General features: G+C 37.9%; 2 protein-coding genes across 2 annotated transcripts in view; both read right to left on the reverse strand.

The window, feature by feature from the left end:
* Nucleotides 1-6902, reverse strand: part of pxnb (paxillin b) — an 81426-nt gene extending 74524 nt beyond the window's left edge. Inside the window, exon 1 of the mRNA XM_079826493.1 lies at nt 6769-6902. Within this exon, the coding sequence (XP_079682619.1) occupies nt 6769-6781 (13 nt within the window). The 5' untranslated portion in view covers nt 6782-6902. The remainder of the gene's footprint in view (nt 1-6768) is intronic.
* Nucleotides 6903-12477: 5575 nt separating this feature from the next.
* ctu1 (cytosolic thiouridylase subunit 1 homolog (S. pombe)) lies at nt 12478-20862 on the reverse strand. Its single transcript, XM_079826421.1, has 3 exons — nt 20627-20862; nt 18485-18992; nt 12478-14403 (listed from the first exon to the last, which is right to left on the reverse strand). The coding sequence occupies exons 2-3, from the start codon at nt 18978-18980 to the stop codon at nt 13868-13870; spliced, it is 1032 nt and encodes a 343-aa protein (XP_079682547.1). The 5' UTR covers nt 18981-18992; nt 20627-20862; the 3' UTR covers nt 12478-13867.
* Between the last annotated feature and the right edge of the window lie 259 nt (nt 20863-21121).

Genomic DNA, 21121 nt, shown 5'->3' on the forward strand with positions numbered 1-21121 from the left:
ATGAAATTTGGCACACTGATAGAGGACAGTCTGAAATGTCACCAAAGCAAATTTGGAGTCTCTAACTCAATCCCTCTAGCACCACCAACTGTCCAAAGTTGCGATAATAACTTTTGAACCAAGGGCAAACTATTTTTTTCCCTCTGATTCCGTGACTCAAGACGTTTCGATTGAACCCTAGGACTTCATTTTCTGTAGTACCAATTTTGCCGCCAAAAAAACAGTTCTTTTTCGGACTCCTCCTAGACGGTTTATCCAATTTGCACCAGATTATCTTCAGTCAATGCCAACAAAAAGTTATAGGATTCAAGTCGATTCATCAAAGTGTTTGTGCGAACAAATTTTACGTAACGCTTGCGAAAATATAAATAAGGCTGTAAGGCTGTAGAAATAACTCTCTCGTATTCCAAACTTGGTACAGGTCATCACAAGCATGACTTGAGGCTACATACTGCGTTTCGGCACAATGCCATCTACTGGTCAGAAGATACAAAAAATGGCTATTTTTGCTTCTGAACGGTTTGTTCAAAAATCGAATTAGGTCTCATTAGATTCGGGGCGGCAGGCTGAGTCGAATGATATCCAATTTTCCATATTTGCCATTTTGTGCGTCTGACAATTTTGTAGTAAAATGCTGTATTTTAAGAACGCATTAGCGTATCGTTACGAAACTCGGTATGCCTTCATTCTGCGTTTTAACCCTCTGGGGCTCTTCTGTCATTTCTGACCCGAATTTTTTTTAATAAAAAATGTTAAAAATCGTAGCTTCAACGGAATGGTCCGAAACTTGGTGACTTTATTGGTACTTGGTATATGAACACCCAAAAAAATTGGGGACAGGATTTGAAAAGTCTAAGTGGTCGTAAAAAAATAGTCACACTCAGGACCTTCAGGTCAAAAATGACCCCCATAGGAAATGAATGGGAAATTGGCAAAAAATAGTTTTTTAGTGAAGGGGTGAATCTCAAAAACATCAAGAGTGCAAAACAGAAAAAAAAACTCACACACACACACAAAAACACAACTCGCTTTTGGAATGGCAAGCGTTAATTTGTATGTGCGTGTGTTTTTGTGTGTATAAGTGTGTGTGTGTGTGTGTGTGTGTGTGTGTGTGTGTGTGTGTGTGTGTGTGTGTGTGTGTGTGTGTGTGTGTGTGTGTGAGTTTTTTTGTCTGTTTTGCACTCTTGATGTTTTAGAGATTCACCCCTTCACTGTTGAGTCCTTTTTTTCTGCATCCTGGCTGATTTGTAGATTGTATGCACAAAAAAACTAATTTCCCATTCACTTCCTATGGGGGTCATTTTTGACCCGAAGGTCCTGAGTGTGACTATTTTTTTCTACGACCACTTAGACTTTTCAAATCCTGTACCCAATTTTTTTTGGGTGTTCATATACAAAGTATTTTGAAAGGACAAAGCAAGGGGCAAAGCCACTGGTTGCAGATGTTTTAAGGTAAGTTAATTTAATGTTTTCATTAATAATCATTTTAATGAACATAATTATAGGTAGGCCTATAGTTTTTTTTTTTTTCGTGGCAGCAATTCTTAAGCTTACATGATATACGTCAACTTAGACGACAAAAGTTTTACCTCAGAATCCGATGCCATGTATGACTCACATAGTGTTAGTTTAGGTATGTGAGACGATAGATTAATACAGTTTGTGATTATTTATTACACGGAACCATGATCCCCTTACGAAAATTAACCATGGTTTTATGTAGGGATGTCACAAGTACCGGTACTTTGGTACCAAGTCCGTACTGAAATTAAAAAAAATGTGACGATGGCCTACCAGAGTATATTCGGTCCCCGCAGCTGCGTTCAGTCGCGTCAGTGTTTATCTAAGCGCTGTCTTTGTAGTCTCTGCCTTGTCACTATACGACGACACGAACACATAAACCGTCACTTCATGAGAATTTACCATTTGAGAAAGCTGTCATATCATGAACACAGACACTCAAGCTACTGTTGTAGTTGTCACTGTTGCCAATTTTAACACGTTTGTGTGTTGTCCCAGTTGACAAGCATTAAAAATTATTATTTGAACAGTCTAAACATGTATTCTCCATTATTTGTTCTTTCATGATTGTCTAGTTTTACAGTAGGCTAATGCACAGGAGAAATTGTAAGAATAACCCAGCAAGAATAACCCAGAATAGCAAATCCTTTAATGGTAAAAATGTCCTACATCTGGGGTTTTCTCAACAGCCCAGCCTGCTGGGTTAAAATGCCACTGGGTTCATTTAACCCAGCATGTGTTCTGTCCAATATTTACCCAGCGCTGGGTTGCCAATTGGGTTGTTTTTAACCCAGCCATTTTTAGAGTGTATAATTAATATGGTGCTATTCAACTCAATGTGTTTATGGGTTTTCAACCTTTTTGCTTAAAATTGTCTCCAAATGTCTTTTCTCATTTTTGCAGTTGGTCTGCAGCTAGCTTCCTTGTTCGCTTCTGCCCTTGCAGCTACATTTATTTAATTATTATTCATATAATAATTATTATATTATTGGGTATATTGGGTTAATTACTATATTTTAATGAAATGATTATATTATTAATATAATAATTAACCGAGTGTTTGTTCCATGTGTTACACTGGAAATCTGCTATAATTGAAGACTTCCGATGCAAAAGCCTCTAAGTCCACTTTTCTTTAAAATAAGCATTTTTGTCAGGCTTCTATGTACAGGTTTCTACCTAAGCACTGGTACTTCTGAAGGGGCTGAGGCTGGGATTTAGTGGGTTTGAAGTGAAAGTATTTTTCGAACATATACTATGTGTGGAGAGCATTCACTCAGTATCGTTCTCTCATTTTTGACCAAAGTGGCTTTTTTAAAGGCTTTTGCATCTGAACTCTACTATTGCTTATGCATTTTCAAAACTGCTAGTTTTCCATTTCAGCCAATGGCATGATAAACATTTGTACATGTTGTGACTATGAAGCTCATGGTCATTTTGATAAATTTTTATAAATTTGAACTTTAGGAACATTTAGTACAACACATCATTTTGGTACTTTGTCAGGGTTGCCAACTCACGGTCTCACTCTGCCCAACTTAATCTCACGGCAAATTGCCAAACCTGCTTTTGATATTAAAATGTTTTTGTTTTGTTTTTTAATGCGAAATTTAAACAATAAATATCATTTTGGCGCACTTAATGAGGCATACAGCTAAAGCCAGAGGCATTGAAAAACAGAGTTGCGAAATGCTCTCATCTCCCGGCGGCGCGCACGGTCACGTGGTTCATGGAGCTCTCAAAACTTCTAGCACTGTGTCAATACTAGGGACACCACAATTCTCAATATAATATTGAACCGTTCGGTACGGCCTTCACGGTTCAATACACGCTTGTGAATTGCGTTTTTTCGGTTTTGCATTTAATTAATTATTTTTCTACAAATTCTATAATTTGACTCCATCCCAATATACTGAACCACGCGACATACATTCACATCACACGTTAGTGGTGGATTTACACTCACGGAACACTATAGTTATTCACAATCACAAAAGCTCATTATTGGCATGCGTTTTACAGCCTTGCCGGTTAAACATGCGCTTTTCCGAGCACGCGCACTAAACGCCTGTCAAACACGTGATTACCGGACTAAGTAGTCTTACTTCGCTAATACTGTCAAATACACACAAGGTTTACATAAACACAGTAGGTTATGTCTAAAGTGAAAGTAAAATTGGCGTGTGTCTGTAGATCAGATGTGTAGAGGTCTTAAATTGACAACAGCGCAGCTGTCCTTAAAGGGACAGTTGAACACGTGAACATGCTGTCCTTAAAGGGACAGTTCACCTCTAAAATTATGTCATTATTTACTCACTCTAATATTGTTCCAAACCTATATTCATTTCTTGATGACAGAATTTTCATTTTTGAGTGAACAATCCCTTTAATGTTAATACAACAACAAAAGACAAAGAGAAAATCACTCAATGCTCTTGACTGAAAAACTTTAATACAGTAGCTTTAATAAGAATCATGTATATTTTATAGTGAAGTCTATGTAGTGTTTTAATTTTACATTTATTCATTCGATTTCATACTTAAATGCTGCTGTACTGCTCTGAGCTGCCAGTGTAAATCTTTATAAATATTTACTGTATATTTTACAATACACTAGGAATGTGTACAAGGGTTTTTAAGTAAAGTTTTAAGTTTAAGTAAGGGTTTTCAATTCTTTTAAGTAAAATAAAGAAAGAAAATAAAGAAAGAAAAAAACATTATTTTTTGTCCTTAACCTCTTGCTGTTCCTGTCGCTTAAAATAGAATAGAAAAAAACTGATGTGACAAGCCATCAGAACCGAACCGAACCGAAAACCGTGGTTAAAAACCGAGGTATGTATTGAACCGTGGACTAACTGTATTGTTGCATCCCTACTCAATACATTTGAATGGCTTAAGCGGATAGACAACAGCTTCACTATACAGGTGTTTGCAGCAAGTTTTGGTAAACAGTACAGCATAGTGTGCATTGATTATTACGTCAACCATATTTACAGGAATTCCTTACTAATTCACACTCATACTCATTGGTGGTCAAATGTGACCATACACCTTAAAGGGCACCTATTATGCCCCTTTTTACAAGATGTCATATTGGTCTTGGGTGTCCCCAAAATGTGTCTGAAGTTTCAGCACAAAATACCCCACAGATAATTTATTATAACGTGTTGAAAATGTCATTTTGAGGCCTGTCTATAAAAAGGCGCTGTTTTGGTGTGTACCGCTTTAAATGTAAATGAGCTGCATATCCCCGCCCCGTCTTTAGAAGAGGGCGTAGCATATCCATCTCTCAACAATGGCGGATTGCATACAGGTCTCACAGGGCGGGTCTATGTTAAAATGGCAGTGTCAGGCGGGCCTTAGCAGTGTGATGTCACACTGCAGAGAATCTGAGAACAGCTTGTTCTGAAACACTGCTTATGATTTTTGGGGATTAAAAAAAAATACTGGGTGGATTTTTATCGTTATAGGGTGGTTGTTTACACACACTGTCAACACACATTTATGTTAAAACATCATGTAAAAGTGCATTTCGCATAATAGGTGCCCTTTAACTATTTTTCAATCAAATAAATGTTCTATATTTTAGTTCAATAATATTTATTGAATATTTTAAGAATATCTTTTGGTAAATACTATTTGTGCAATAGTTATTGTCAATTAATGACATCTTTAACACATTGTCTTTTAATATTTTTATTATTTATATTACATTTAATATAGTAATTAAGGTTAAAATAGAGAATTCCAATTCAAAGAGGCAAATTAGAGTCATTTTGTGGCTAGAAAAATTATAATTTTCACTTGTAATGCCATTACCCACTATAGGTGTCTATATGGCTCTTTAATAAATATGCATGTAGTCTAGTTGCTCAAAAAGTATTGCAGTTCATAATTGCTTACTTATTTTTAGGTTTTGCATTTTAATAAATATTTAAATATGATCAAACACTAGATTTCTTTAAATGTGAAATTTTAAAACGTTAACAACTTACATTCTAATATTTTTAATGATACTTATATAAGCCCACACAAGTGAATATTAATGAATGCGAGCACATATTAATTTAACCCAAGAAACTTTTAAAATAGTGCTAAAAAAAAACTCAGGCATATATATTTTCCCTTATATGTACAGTAGACTATATACATATGAATTGATACTGAATCAAGATATTTGTGCCAATTTGTGCAAAAGATCTCACTCTAACCTGAACTTAAAAGTTGGCAACCCTGACTTTGTTGAGTCAGCTATAAATTAGTAATATCTGAGTCCTGAAGCAAAATTAGTTTATGGCTGCAGGCAGATGTGGGCGGGGTCAATTTATTCCCCAAGAGGACACGCCCATCCACATGGAGTCCAGTGAGTTATTATCTGATCTGAGGGGTATTCCAGAAAGCAAGGTGGTACACTGACTGTCACATATATTAGACATTTTCATATTCTTTAATATAATTCTGTGGATTTAAACACGTTCAAATGAATCTAATGGAGCTCTAATTGGAATGCATTATTCAATTAGACAAAAATACTGAATAATAAGCAACTTTGAAAATAACATTCTGCACAAATGTCAGTCTCTGGTGATGAATAAGCCGGTGTGACTCTTCACATATTCATATATTTTTAAGTGCAAAGTTCATCTGTCATATTGAACTACACACTGCATATCTGTCAAATGTGCTGTTTTGATTGTTGACACACATTTGAACGTTTATACTCTTATAAACATAGCTGTATATAGAATTTAATGAGCTCATATCTGTGATCCCATTTGTATGTTCTTCTCATCTCTGGAGCTACAGCCTCCGATTACTGATAAACTTTGACTCGACTCTGACTGTATGTACCAAGGAAAGAAATACAATTAATGCCAAACAATATGTAATAGCAAGATTTCACATAAGCAGCAGCATCATTTGAAAGAGATGAATAACTATTTAATGACTGAAGATGTTTTCCAGAGGGAGAAAATAGCGTACAGCACAACAACAGTCAACCTCGGTGTTTTTTATGGCACATCATGATAATATTGTAACTGTAGCAGAAACTAGCGCGTTCTGTTGGATGGAAGGAGTTACACTGTATCACTATGAGGTCGCGTACGAAGAAAGTATTACTTTGTATCACAGTTCTTGTGCGTTAGCTCATTGGCTACTGTAGTTAGCCTCTCTCTCTCTCCCTTTTATTTTCCCGTTATGTTTGTGCCAGTCTGGAAACAACATGAGGGAATGTGTGTGTCTTACCTAGATCGTCCATGTTCGCGCGCTTCCAGAAGTGCTCTGCTCCTAATCCGACTCTGGAGACGATGTGTAGAGCTCGTTTTCAGAAGACAAGTCTCTGCTGAAGTTTTTTCCTGCTGTTCTAGAGGCAGGTCTGTGTGGCTGGACCGCACTGGACCCCCGAAACATCAGAGACCAGAGGGACTCGCTTCACTGCAGCGACCCCTGGCGGCCGAAGAGAGCGCCACACCCCCGGTGTTCAATAGAAAACAACTATTCATTCGTACTATTTATTCATTTCTAACGTTTTCACTTGTAACCCAACCACTTTGGTTGAACGTTTTATAAGCGGATAAAACATGTCTCTTATGTGACAGTGTCACACACTGACCACATATATTATATAATGTAGTTATATTAGATAATTTTGTTATTGAAAGTTGGTGTGTAAGAAAATACATATTTTATGTATCATTCATATTACTTATATTAATTTATATCAGTTCATCATTCACATTGTATTCTTGAGTTTGCATGCTTATGCTCATAAACTGTTCGTCTCTGAGTAAGTGTGAAACTGTGTCTTCCGACAGGTTCCCTCTTTCTATAATTTACGATCAATGCCGTATTTCTGCTAAGAGGAAGTCATGCACAGATGCTTAAGGCCTGCTTCGGTAAAGACGTGATCCCTTTTTAAGAGGTGTCAAAACCACAATAGTTCATAAATACGTTTATCTTGCACCTTGACATGGCTAGACATTCACACAACCTTTAAACAGGCCCAGAAATGTTTCGAATAGATTACGCTTTACTTCCCCCTCAGGCAATCTAGCCTGTATAAAGTGCTTAGGTAACTTCTTGCATAGATTTCACATTCTAAGGCACGTACTGTCTTCCTTTACCTTGAATCTATTCTTTCCTTCTTTAAACCATTTTAATTTATTGACAAAAAAATAGTAGTCGCACGGAACTTTACACTATATTGCCAACGTCAATATTGTTTGGGACGCCTGGCTTTAGATGCACATGAACTTTAATGACATCCCATTCTTAATCCGTAGGGTTTAATATGGAGTTGGCCCACCCTTTGCAGCTCTAACAGTTTCAACTCTTCTGGGAAGGCTTTCCACAAGGTTTAGGAGTGTGTTTATGGGAATTTTTGACCATTCGTCTAGAAGCGCATTTGTGAGGCACTGATGTTGGACAAGAAGGCCTGGAGAGTCTCCGCTCTAATTCATCCCAAAGGTGTTCTATCGGGTTGAGGTCAGGTGCAAGTTGCTCCACACCAAACTCGCTCATCCTTGTCTTTATGGACCAACGCTTTGTGCACTGGTGCGCAGTCATGTTGGGACAGGAAGGGGCGTCCCCAAACTGTTCCCACAAAGTGGGGAGCATGAAATTGTCTAAAATGTCTTGGTATGCTGAAGCATTAAAGGATTCGTTCACCCCAAAATGAAAATGTCCTGATATTTTACTCACCCCCATCTCATCCAAGATGTTCATGTCTTTCTTTCTTTAGTCGAAAAGAAATTAAGTATTTTGAAGAAAGCCCTCCAGGGTTTTTCATCATATAATAGTTTTCAGTTGCAACCAAAATGCTGAACACTCAATTTTCAACTTCAAAATTAGGGATATATCGTTTTTTTACCTTTTTTTGCTAAAGGGCGTTTGTATTAGTCTTCACATGAGCGCTTTGTAAACATGGGCGGTACTTCTGCCCACGTCTAGCGTGACCTTTACGACGTGATTAGGTCATCCTTAGCAACTCGCAGAGCTGCACAAGATGAACAATTTAGGTTAAAAAGTATATTCATTAAAAAGTTTATTTGAAAATGGCCGATCGTTTGGCAAGATAAGACTCTATTCCTCATCTTGGATCACGCAGAGCCTCTGGAGCCCATCGAATCGCTTAATTGAAACGGCATTGATTTGGACCTTGAGCATTTTGCTTGCAACTGAAAACTATTATATGATGAAAAACCCTGGAATGTTTTCTTCAAAATAGTTAATTTCTTTTCGACTGAAGAAAGACATGAACATCTTGGATGAGATGGGGTGAGTAAATTATCAGGAAATTTTCATTTTGGGGTGAACTAATCCTTTAAGAGTTCCTTTCACTGGAACTAAGGGGCCAAGCCCAAACTCTGAAAAACAACTTCACACCATAATCCCCCCTCCATCAAACTTTACACTTGGCACAATGCAGTCAGGCAAGTCCCGTTCTCCTGGCAACCGCCAAACCCAGACTCATCCAGACAGAGAAGCGTGATTGGTCACTCCAGAGAACACGTCTCCACTGCTCTAGAGTCCAGTGGCGGCGTGCTTTACCCCACTGCATCCCACGCTTTGCATTGCACTTGGTGATGTAAGGCTTGGATGAGCTGCTCGGCCATGGAAACCCATTCCATGAAGCTCTACACACTGTTCTTGAGCTCATCTGAAGGCCACAGAAGTTTGGAGGTCTGTAGCGATTGACTCTGCAGAAAGTTGGCGACTTGTGCGCACTGTGCGCCTCAGCATGCGCTGACCCCGCTCTGTGATTTTACGTGGCCTATCACTTCGTGGCTGAGTTGCTGTTGTTCCCAATCGCTTCCACTTTGTTATAACACCACTAACAGTTGAGCATGGAATATTTAGTATTGAGGAAATTTCCCGAATGGAATTATTGCACAGGTGGCAACCGATCACGGTACCACGCTTGAGTTCACTGAGCTCCTGAGAGCGACCCATTCTTTCACAAATGTTTGTAGAAGCGTCTGCATGCCCAGTGCTTGATTTATACACCTGTGGAGGGGTGTCCCAATACTTTTGGCAATATAGTGTATATGTTCTCATTTTATTTTCGTTACTTTTATTTGTAACTTTATATATTATATATAAATAACTTTGTTATTCCTTATAGGCTACTTAATTCTGTTTGGAGATCATCATTTTTCCATTTGGTTGGATCAAACCGTATCAAATGTTCCGGAGAGAATATTGGAAACTACTTCTGTAGGTGTGCTATCTGCCTTAATTATTTTGTTTGTTTTAAATGGGCTATATGTACGAATTTTCATTAAACTATTCATTCGTTTTTGTCATTTGTATTTAGGCTAATTTGTTTTGCCAATGTGTGAGGAAAATGAGAAATTGTTTTACATTGTGACCTCACAACAATTATAGAATTTCCCTTTGACAAGTAGCCTACTGTCTGCAATGTAAGCAAATTAATGTAAATGTGCATAAAGCAATGGCAGTACAATACATATATGACTGACACTTCAATGAGATTTTTTTTTGCACTACAATAATGATAATGAAAGGCAATTAGCTTATCAGTCATGAAATTGATCCAAAAAATATGTTCATGACCAATTAGAGCACATGAGTTAGTATTGCGTAATGTTTGTGGTTATTGGAACATGTTGATAGTGAATGTGATTCTGTCTACTCATAGTTCATCTGTGTGAACTTGAGAGCTGACTTCATACATCCACTAAATTCACACAAACACCAGCCGTTTGAAATACATTTTCGATCTGCACTTTATTTTAATAGTCCACTTTAGACATTCTACTAACTACACTGTAAGAAACAAAGTTGAGCAAATCTATAAAAAAAAACAAGGCAACCTATCGCAATCACCTTTTTAAGTTAACTCAACTCATTCGCTCCAGGTAAAGTCAACTTAAAAACTTTTGTTCAAAAAGCAAGGATTGTAGCTGCTTGCATTAGCCTGGTCTTACCAGTCTCTTGTACATTTCATTTGTACAGAGAGTCTGGCCACTCTCCATTGACAAGCGTTTACTTCCTTGAAGGCGGGTACTCTGTTGAAGTTTAAAACTATTGGATCTGCCATAACCAATCGCTAACGTTTGGTCGGGGTATGGAAGACGACAACAACTATCGGCTTAGCATCGCTAGCGTTCGCCTAGGCCAACTCCTTCACCACTAACGGACCACCAGCTGGAAAATCAAACTTTCCCCGAACCCTGTGGGGAGGAGGGCCACAACATCATGGCCACCAACAAAGCTCAGCAAAGATTGTTTTAACTTCTGGATATTCGGCAGCATTGCCACAACGAAATGAATGGGTTCGCTCGCATTTTCTCCGCTGCCATTACTGAACTACAACTCAAACTAGCACACAACATCAACGCCATCGCTCTCAGCCACTCCCTCTGTTCGTTGATTGGACCGGTTAAAATTTGATCGGAGAAAACCAGCAAATATACCACAAACCCAGACGACGTACTGAAGGAAAATTTGAATTGAGGGGAAGTACGTAGGAGGGCGGAGCCAGGCTAGCTTGCATCGCTAAATCCTAAACAAGAAGTTTTAAGTTCAATAGATTACCTGGTACTCATTAGATGAACAAAAGTATTTAAGTTGATTTTAACTGGAGTGGATTAGTTGAGTTAACTTAAAAAGTTGAATGTGTTAAGTTGCCTTGTTTTTTCAAGTAGGCTCAACTTTTTTTCCCGTCTTTACATGAAGTTGAGTTCAAAAGATTACTTGGTACTCAGATGAACAAACTTTTTTAAGTTGACTTTAACTGGAGCGAATTAGTAGCCTGGCGTGGCCATACTCAATTCTAGTCAGAATTTGAGTCTGGTACCGCTCCATTGAGCTTTGATTATGGGGCGTGTTTCAACCGAGCCAGGAAAGACCTCAATTGGATAGACCCACAACCAATCAGAGCAACGGAGCGACACGTAACGTTAGTTGTCAAATGTCAACAGAACTCAACTGCACTGTTACCAAGTCCGTGTTTTTCTCCATGTCCGCGGGTTGAAGCGACCCCAATTATGTGATTATATAAACCCAGGAATGCGAATTTTAGCAGGCAACCTTGCCAAAATAACATATTTTGCCAACCAAACGTTTTGAGTAGCAATTGTGCGCGACATTGCAAAAACACTTGGAAACCCTGTCTGCACGCACGCATGATTAAGTAACGTTACAAGAAAAACATGAGTGTAAACGATCTTTGGCAGTAATAAAATAATTTAAGGATACACAGAGTACTTACCAACACGATCATCGTTTCTGAGAGAAATAGTAAAGGTGAACGCATATACGAACAAGTTCTCCGTTTAGGATAAGAGCAAATTCAACCCAAGAGCCTTCGATGACGTGGATGATTACGTTACTGTTGATCATCTGTCCATCATCGTCTAAAGCCCGCCCTGACAATTTCATTGGTCCGAACAGTTTCTGTTCGGGCATAATTCCTCCTCTATGGAGCGAGTCCAGACCGAATTGCCCGAGCAAAACATTTTGTGGGCGGGGCTAAATTCGGCTGGCATCCAGGCTAGCGAATTAGTGGAGTTAACTTAAAAAAGTTGAGTGTGAGATGTTGCCTTATTTTTTTCAAGTTGGCTTCTTTTTTTTTTTAGTTCAATAGATTACCTGGTACTTATCAGATGAACAAAAGAATTTAAGTTGATTTTAACTGGAGTGGATTAGTTGAGTTAACTTAAGTTGAATGTGATAAATTGCCTTATTTTTTAAAGTTTACTCAACTTTTTTTTTTTTTTTTTTTACAGTGTATAAGCAACTTTCCAACTACTTGTCAACTGTTGAGGAGCATCAAAATAAAGTGTTAGTAGATATTAAAGGGTAACTTCAGTGATTTAGCATTAAGCTTTGTATCAGTAGAAACCCGGTAGTATATTCTAATTATGGTACTTTCCCCCCCTCATATCCCCCTGAGACGAGAGAATAATGCTTTTTTTTTTCTTTTTTTTTCACGTCTTGTACTTTTATTGTGAAAAAGTTCCACAAATGGATGTCTTTTTTTTCTTCTTTTTTTGAGAATTATGCATTTTATTCCTGGAAAAAATTCTCAAATGACGCAAAAATCGTCATTTTGCATCATCTGAGGATTTTTTTGCCAGAGCCTAGACTACAGCCAGTAGAGGGAGCTGTTCCGCATGTTTTCAACCCATGTTTTCAACCCGCAGTTTTTAATTGTAGTGTTTATTCTCTAGCTGAATTAAATGATTGTATTACTATAAAAATGAAACCGACTTGGGGTGGAGCCGCAGCGAAGCAAGTGCATTCTGGGAGTTGTTGTCTTTCATCCCCATGAGACAAAAATACAATTTCTGTCTTTTCAGTCTAGAAGGCACCAAATTCAAAAATAATTTCACATTTCTACTACATAAACGACCCAGTTTAAATACAAAGCTTAATGCTAAATCACTGAAGTAACCCTTTAAGCAGAGTCTACTAATACTATGACTGCTAGCTGACATGTAGCTGCAAAGTTACTTATAGTTGGTGGAATGTCTGAATTGGACCATCAAAATAAAGTGTAACCATTGTTCTTCAGCATGTTTGAAGTTAGTGAAGAGAAAGATCCTGCAGCATTTGAGACACACATACACTTGATCTAATGCAATGCATGACCCTCTGAATGTATTATGTGAATGTCCAGCACAGAAGAGTTTCAGTTAAATACAACAATAAAGTGTCTTTATTATCAAGTCGCAAACTCAAGAAAACTTCTCACTGGAAACAAAGGCTGCATCCGAAATCACAAACTTCCCTACTATATAGTAGGTGAAAAACAGTATGTGACAAAAGTAGCATGTCAGAATTCACAGTACACCCGTGTGACCTACTACTTCCGGCGAGATTCTGAGGTGTGCATATAAATAATGGACACTTTTCTATCCCATGAGGCCACGGGAGAGAATTTATGAATGGCAGTGATGGCAACATTAATTCATACTACAGACATTCATACTATTTAAACCTATTCAAGAGCGTATGCAATTTCAGAAGCAGTCAAAATGTCTTTTCATCTCAGAAAAAAACTAAATGAGAAATGATTTGTTTAAATATTGTTTAAATGTAAAAAAAAAACTAACAAGCATCTGAAATGTTTCTCCTGCTGTGAACGTGGCGTAAGGAAGTTCATGTTTGTCTTTAAAACGAGTATCTCTGGTTTTGAATGGCAAAGCTTGTAATTTGCTCATCAACACAAGATGCGTTACATTCAGTTCCCTGGGTGTGAAATTCAAACAATCGCTGGAGACGGACACACTTTGAATAAAACAAATGAAAACATCTCACATTACATCTTAAAACAACTCAAGTGTCGGGTTTTTAAAAATCTAGCCTTGATTCTGTGTCAGAAGTCCACAGGCTTCAGCTTCTTCTCTTCCCGCTCGGTCAGAGGCTCCTGAGCCAGGATTTTCCCGTGCAGACGGTGATGTTTCCCGATGCCCAGCTTGGGTAAGCCTCGATTCAGGCCCTCCAGCAGAACGCAGGACTTACACAAGGCCTGACTGGAGATGTAGCCGCAGCGCGAGCACGTTCCCTGGACCGGCATCTTCACCCCTTCCTTTATGGAGAGCGTCTCCCCGGAGTGGATGACGTCTATGATGGAGCTGGGCCTGATGGACTCCAGGTCTTTGAGGAAGGCGCGGGCGTGACCCCGGTAGGCGTTCGGCGAGTAGATGCACTCTGTGGAAAAGTAATCAAGCTTCTTAAAATAGGCGTAGAGGACGATTTCTTTCTCGTAGGCGTATTTAAGCGGCTTGCAGCGCGGGATGGCACCCTCTCCTTCGCTGGCCGTGCTGATGGCGGTGCAGCGGCGAAGGCGTGCAATATCCCCCCGCAGGACATTCATCAGCACCGTCTCTGCCACGTCGTCCGCATTGTGACCTACACAAACAAAACAAACGTCAGGCTACCTGTCAGCCTAGGAAAATGCTTTTGTTTCCATTTGTCCATGAAACGCATAAAATATAATATTAATAAATGCTTAGAAATAAGGCTTAGGCTTCTGTAGGTGCAATCTAATTTTACCACATGAAACAAAACATTTCAAGGTCATATTTCACCCCAAAAAATTATAATTATACAGTTGCAAGATAAAGTATGTGAACCGCTTGCAGAATCTGTGAAAATTTTAACAAAATAAGATAACGATTTTTTATTTAGTACTGTCCTGAATAAGATATTTTACATAAAACATTTTTTTTTACATATAGTCTACAAGACAAAAAATAGCTGAATTTATTAAAATGACCCCGTTCAAAAGTTTTTTTTTTTTACATTTAAACAATATTTAAACAAATAATTTCTCATTTAGTTTTTTTCTGAGATGAAAAGACATTTTGACTGCTTCTGAACCATTAATTCTCAATACTGTGTCGTTCCCTGATGATCCACGGCTGTTTCTTTTGTTTTGTGATGGTTGTTCATGAGTCCAATGTTTGTCCTGATCAGTTTAACCGCCCAACGTTCAGAAAAATCTTCTGCAAATTCTTCAGTTTTCCAGCATCTTCTGCATATTTGAACCCTCTCCAGCAATTTTGAGATCCATCTTTTCACATTCAATAGAGGGATTCTAACACAACTATTAAAAAAAGCTTCAAACATTCACTGATGCTCCGGAAGGAAACACGATGCATTAAGAGCCCGGGGGGTGAAAACTTTTGAACAAGATGAAGATATTTTTCTTATTTTCTCTTGTTTAAAGGAACACTCCACTATTTTTCAAAATAGGTTATTTTCCAACTCCCCTAAAGTTAAATAGTTGAGTTTTAGCGGTTTCGAATGCATTCAGCCGATCTACGGGTTTGGCGGTAGCACTTTTAGCATAGCTTAGCATAGATCATTGAATCTGATTAGACCGTTAGCATCTCCCTCAAAAAAAATAGCAAAGAGATATTATGCAGCACGCTCTCTGTGCAAGCAGGTTGTCACGTTGGTTATGTTGACGGAAGTTAGCCTATTTTCAGGCGCTGTGTAATATCATTGCGTCGCTGCACTCATGGTACGGCAGCGATCCTTGATTATTACGCAGGAATGAGAGTATAGTTCCTAGCCATATCGCTCTAGAAAATCACAACTTTTCATTTTCCGTCGTCTTAGTACACGATGTAACTACAGAAGAGTCAAGTTTTAAACAGGAAAAATATTTAAACTCTTTGGTCATTTTTTTGAGCGAGATGCTAACGGTCTAATCAGATTCAATGATCTATGCTAATCTATGCTGAGATCGGCTGAATGGATTTGAAGACGGTAAAACTCAACTGTTTAACTCTAGGGGACTCGGAAAATGAGCCTATTTTCAAAAATAGTGGAGTGTTCCTTTAAATATAATTTTTTTTTTTCATTTAGTACTGCCCTTCAGAAGCAACAGAAGATACTTGCATGCTTCCCGGAAGACAAATTAAGTACAATTTACCTTCATTAAGTTTTCACCCCCCAGCTCTTAATGCATCGGGTTTACTTCCGGAGCATAAATGATTGTTTGAACTTTTTTTTAGTAGTTGTGTTTTAGTCCCTCAATTTTCCTCAGTGTGAAAAGATGGATCTCAAAATCATACAGTCCCTGCTGGAGAGGGTTCAAATATGCAGAAGATGCTGGAAAACTGACGAATCTGCAGGATCTGGAGGATTTTTCTGAAGAACGTTGGTCAGTTAAACTGATCAGGACAAACAGTGGACTCATGAACAACCATCACAAAACACACACACAGCCGTGGATCATCAGGGAACGACACACAGTATTGAGAATCAAAGGTTAATAAACTTTTGAACGGGTTATTTTAATAAATTCAGCTATTTTTTTGTCTTGTGGACTATATGTAAAAAAAATTATGTGACACATCTTATTAAAAAAATAACATGCATTTTGCATGATCCCTCTTATTTTGTTAAAATTATTCACAGATTCAGGTTCACATACTTTTTTCTTTCAACTAAAATGCCTATTACTTTAGAAACATTTATACTACTATTTTTTGCATTGTGACATTATTTGGATATTAAACAATTGCTACCCCAAATTAAAATGACCGTAAGTGACCAGATATCAATAATTAACTCATCATCCTTCCAATAAGTGAATTTAAGGAAATATTAGAGTCTACTCTCCTTTATTTTAACTTGATCTCATGTTTAGTATTATTGGTCAGTAGAGGATGATCTTAGAATTACCACAATGTTGAATAGTCAACGATCGATTGAAAATGGAAATATACAGTGAGAAAAATAAGTATTTGAACACCCTGCTATTTTGCAAGTTCTCCCACTTAGAAATCATGGAGGGGTCTGAAATTGTCATCGTAGGTGCATGTCCACTGTGAGAGACATAATCTAAAAAATAAAAAAAATCCAGAAATCACAATGTATGATTTTTTCACTATTTATTTGTATGATACAGCTGCAAATAAGTTTTTTAACACCTGTCTATCAGCTAGAATTCTGAATTATCTAAATTAGATGCACCTGTTTGAGGTCGTCAGCTGCATAAAGACACCTGTCCACCCCATACAATCAGTAAGAATCCAACTACTAACATGGCCAAGACCAAAGAGCTGTCCAAAGACACTAGAGACAAAATTGCACACCTCCACAAGGCTGGAAAGTGCTACGAGGAAATTGCCAAGCAGCTTGGTGAAAAAAGGTCCACTGTTGGAGCAATCATTAGAAAATGGAAGAAGCTAAACATGACTGTCAATCTCCCTCGGACTGGGGCTCCATGCAAGATCTCACCTCGTGGGGTCTCAATGATTCTAAGAAAGGTGAGAAATTAGCTCAGAACGACACGGGAGGAGCTGGTCAATGACCTGAAAAGAGCTGGGACCACCGTTTCCAAAGTTACTGTTGGTAATACACTAAGACGTCATGGTTTGAAATCATGCATGGCATGGAAGGTTCCCCTGCTTAAACCAGCACATGTCCAGGCCCGTCTTAAGTTTGCCAATGACCATTTGGATGATCCAGAGGAGTCATGGGAGAAAGTCATGTGGTCAGATGAGACCAAAATAGAACTTTTTGGTCATAATTCCACTAAACGTTTGGAGGAAGAAGAATGATGAGTACCATCCCAGGAACACCATCCCTACTGTGAAGCATGGGGGTGGTAGCATCATGCTTTGGGGGTGTTTTTCTGCACATGGGACAGGGTGACTGCACTGTATTAAGGAGAGGATGACCGGGGCCATGTATTGTGAGATTTTGGGGAACAACCTCCTTCCCTCAGTTAGAGCATTGAAGATGGGTCGAGGCTGGGTCTTCCAACATGACAATGACCCGAAGCACACAGCCAGGAGAACCAAGGAGTGGCTCTGTAAGAAGCATATCAAAGTTCTGGCGTGGCCTAGCCAGTCTCCAGACCTAAACCCAATAGAGAATCTTTGGAGGGAGCTCAAACTCCATGTTTCTCAGCGACAGGCCAGAAACCTGACTGATCTAGAGAAGATCTGTGTGGAGGAGCGGGCCAAAATCCCTCCTGCAGTGTGTGCAAACCTGGTGAAAAACTACAGGAAACTTTTGACCTCTGTAATGGTAAACAAAGGCTACTGTACCAAATATTAACATTGATTTTCTCAGGTGTTCAAATACTTATTTGCAGCTGTATCATACAAATAAATAGTTAAAAAAATCATACATTGTGATTTCTTTTTTTAGATTATGTGTCTCACAGTGGACATGCACCTACGATGACAATTTCAGACCCCTCCATGATTTCTAAGTGGGAGAACTTGCAAAATAGCAGGGTGTTCAAATACTTATTTTCCTCACTGTATAACAAAAAAAAAAAAAAATTCACCCACAAATGAAATGATCCCATCCTAGATGAATATGACTAAAAGAAAGTCATATATATATCTAGGATGGCTTGAGGGTGAGTAAATTATGGGATCATTTTAATTTTTGGGTGAACTAACAACCTTGAAATAATCGAAATGCAATCTTACCCAAGTTGAAAAAAGTTGACATTACTCGCCTGTGCATATCTTGTCCACTTTCAGCATCATGGCTCCGCGGTCCAGCGCCTGCCTGCGAAACACACCACAGAAAGTGCAGTTGTTCTTCAAGCCCACCTGCTTCACGATGGCATCCATCGTCCAGCCGTACAGCTCTTCATAAGACACGATCTTCAGCGGCAGGTCATACTGCTGCTGGTTCCTCTTCACCGTCTCCAGGGAGTCATCTCTGTAACCCGTGATGCCCTCATCCACCGACAGCAGCAGAAGGTTCAGCCCGTAATCATAGCGCTCGTTCAGGACCTTCATCACATGGGCCAGGACGGTAGAGTCCTTCCCACCCGAGGCGCCGATGGCCACGGTCTCCCCACGATTAAAGAGTCCGGCAGACACGATGGTTTGATGGATCTCCTCCTCGAAAGCGCAGAAGAAGCAGTCCTTGCAGAGGGAGTGTCCAGTCTTGGGCCGCTTGAGCACGGCCCGTCTCTGAACGCAGTTACTGCACTGGACGGGCATGATGACGACGCACTGCAGAGCATTTCAGAACAATATCAGAGCAATTTTTTCACTCTTTTAGATGTCACCGCCCCCAAAATATTATATATATATATATACACACACACACACTGTCGTTCAAAAGTTTGGGATCTGTCTGTATTTTATTGTTTTTAAAATAAGTCTCTTATTCCCACCCAAGGCTGCATTTATTTAACAATGCAAAACAAACAGTAATATTGTGAAATATTATTACAATTAAAAATAACTTTTTTTTTGAATATATAATTTATTCCTGTGATCAAAGCTGGATTTTCAGCATCATTCCTCTAGTCTTCAGTGTCACATGATCCTTCAGAAATCATTCAAATATTAGGATTTGCTGCTTGAGAAACATTTATTATGATTATTATCAGTTGTGTGCATTTTTTTCAGGATTCTTTGATGAATAGAAAGTTCAAAGGAACAGCATTTATTTGAAATAGAATCTTTTATTAATAGAAGCATTTAATGAAACTGAAATCTTTTGTAACATTATAGATGTCTTTACTGTCACTTTTGATCAATTCAGCATCCTTGATGAATAAAAGTATTAATTTCTTTAATTTCTTTGCAACAAAAAAAATCGTATTAAATTCTTAAAATAAATGCTGTCCTTTTGAATTGTTTTCTACATCGATAATAAAAAGAATCAAATGTTTCTTGAGCATCAAATCCTCATATTAGAATGATTTCTGAAGGGTCATGTGACACTGAAGACTGGAGTAATGATGCTGAAAATACAGCTTTGATCATAGGAATAAATGAAATATTCAAATAAAAAAAAGTTGTTTCAATTTTTTTTTGTGCTGTATTTTTGTATGGCAGTGTATGTGTATATATGTGTGTGTGTGTGTGTGTGTGTGTGTGTGTGTGTGTATATATGAATAATAAAAAATAAGACTAAACTAACTAATTAGGTCGATAAAATAAAATGATTAAAATAATTACATTGATTTAAAAACTAGATTCAAAGAAATACATAATACAGCTACATCTAGTACAGTATTGTAGTGAGTAGAAGTAACATAATAAAAACTAAATATTTTCCCAAAAAAATGTTTCATGCTTTTTTTACAACATACATTTTATATTTAAACATGAAAAACAAAATAAAAAAAATGTGCTTTTCAAATGTGATGATGATGATGATATTGTTGGGGTCCTCTAAAAGATTGAACCCCCTGATTTAACCCTTTCAGCACTTGGCATAACAGTTTAAACAGGAATATTTCCACTTAATGAACGTAAATGTTTAATGTTGTTTAGGCTGGGGGAAAGTGGTGATGGTCCTTCTAAAATATAGTAATTTTGAATATTTTATTAACACAATATTCTAAGTTATTTTCAAAAATAACATGTTACAGAATAAAAATGTATAATGTTCTACAACTATAAAGCATAGTTGTTGTATTGAATTCTGATCATAGTGATTATTAGCAGAAATGCAAGATTTTGTAACTCGTTTACGGATAATTTAAACAAACTAATACCTGAAATAAATTCAGTGTCTGAAAGGCTTAAAGAACTCTCAGAGACTGTGTGAAGGAAGCATTTGAGAGAATAGGAGCATTTTAGAGATGAACTGGACTTTAAAACAGTATGAAACTGAACAAATATAAACAAACCTTTAAGTGCTTCCTATTGGGTGTAATTCATTTAAACAAGAGTGAAGACGTAGGACAACGACGTGTTTAAATAAATAAAACTCTAAACCAGGGTTATAAAACAAGTAGCTGATGAGTTTAACGACGAATTAGAAATAAAAATGACTTAAAATACAACTGACAGGATTGTTTTAACCCAAAACATCTCGGCTGCTGTCCTGCTACACACGTTTCGATCACGTGATGAACGTTAGTCTTCCGGTTTGACTCTGAGTTCTGGCGCCCTCTTTTGTCCTGGCATAAGAGTATAAAGTTGAACCTTTATGTGAAATGTTCAAATGTTATGATTATTAGGTAGCAGTAATAGAAATGTATTCTATATAAATTTACAATACGTCTGCCAGTGTGAATAAAGTTTTAGACTATGCGTAAATGACAATAACTCCTTTTAATGTGCAAATAGGCTAGTCAATGCTAAAAGAAAAAGAGAGAGAGAGAACAATAGGTTCAACAATA

This window comes from Gobio gobio (assembly GCF_949357685.1).
Source record: "Gobio gobio genome assembly, chromosome: 10".
Classification (NCBI taxonomy): domain Eukaryota; kingdom Metazoa; phylum Chordata; class Actinopteri; order Cypriniformes; family Gobionidae; genus Gobio; species Gobio gobio.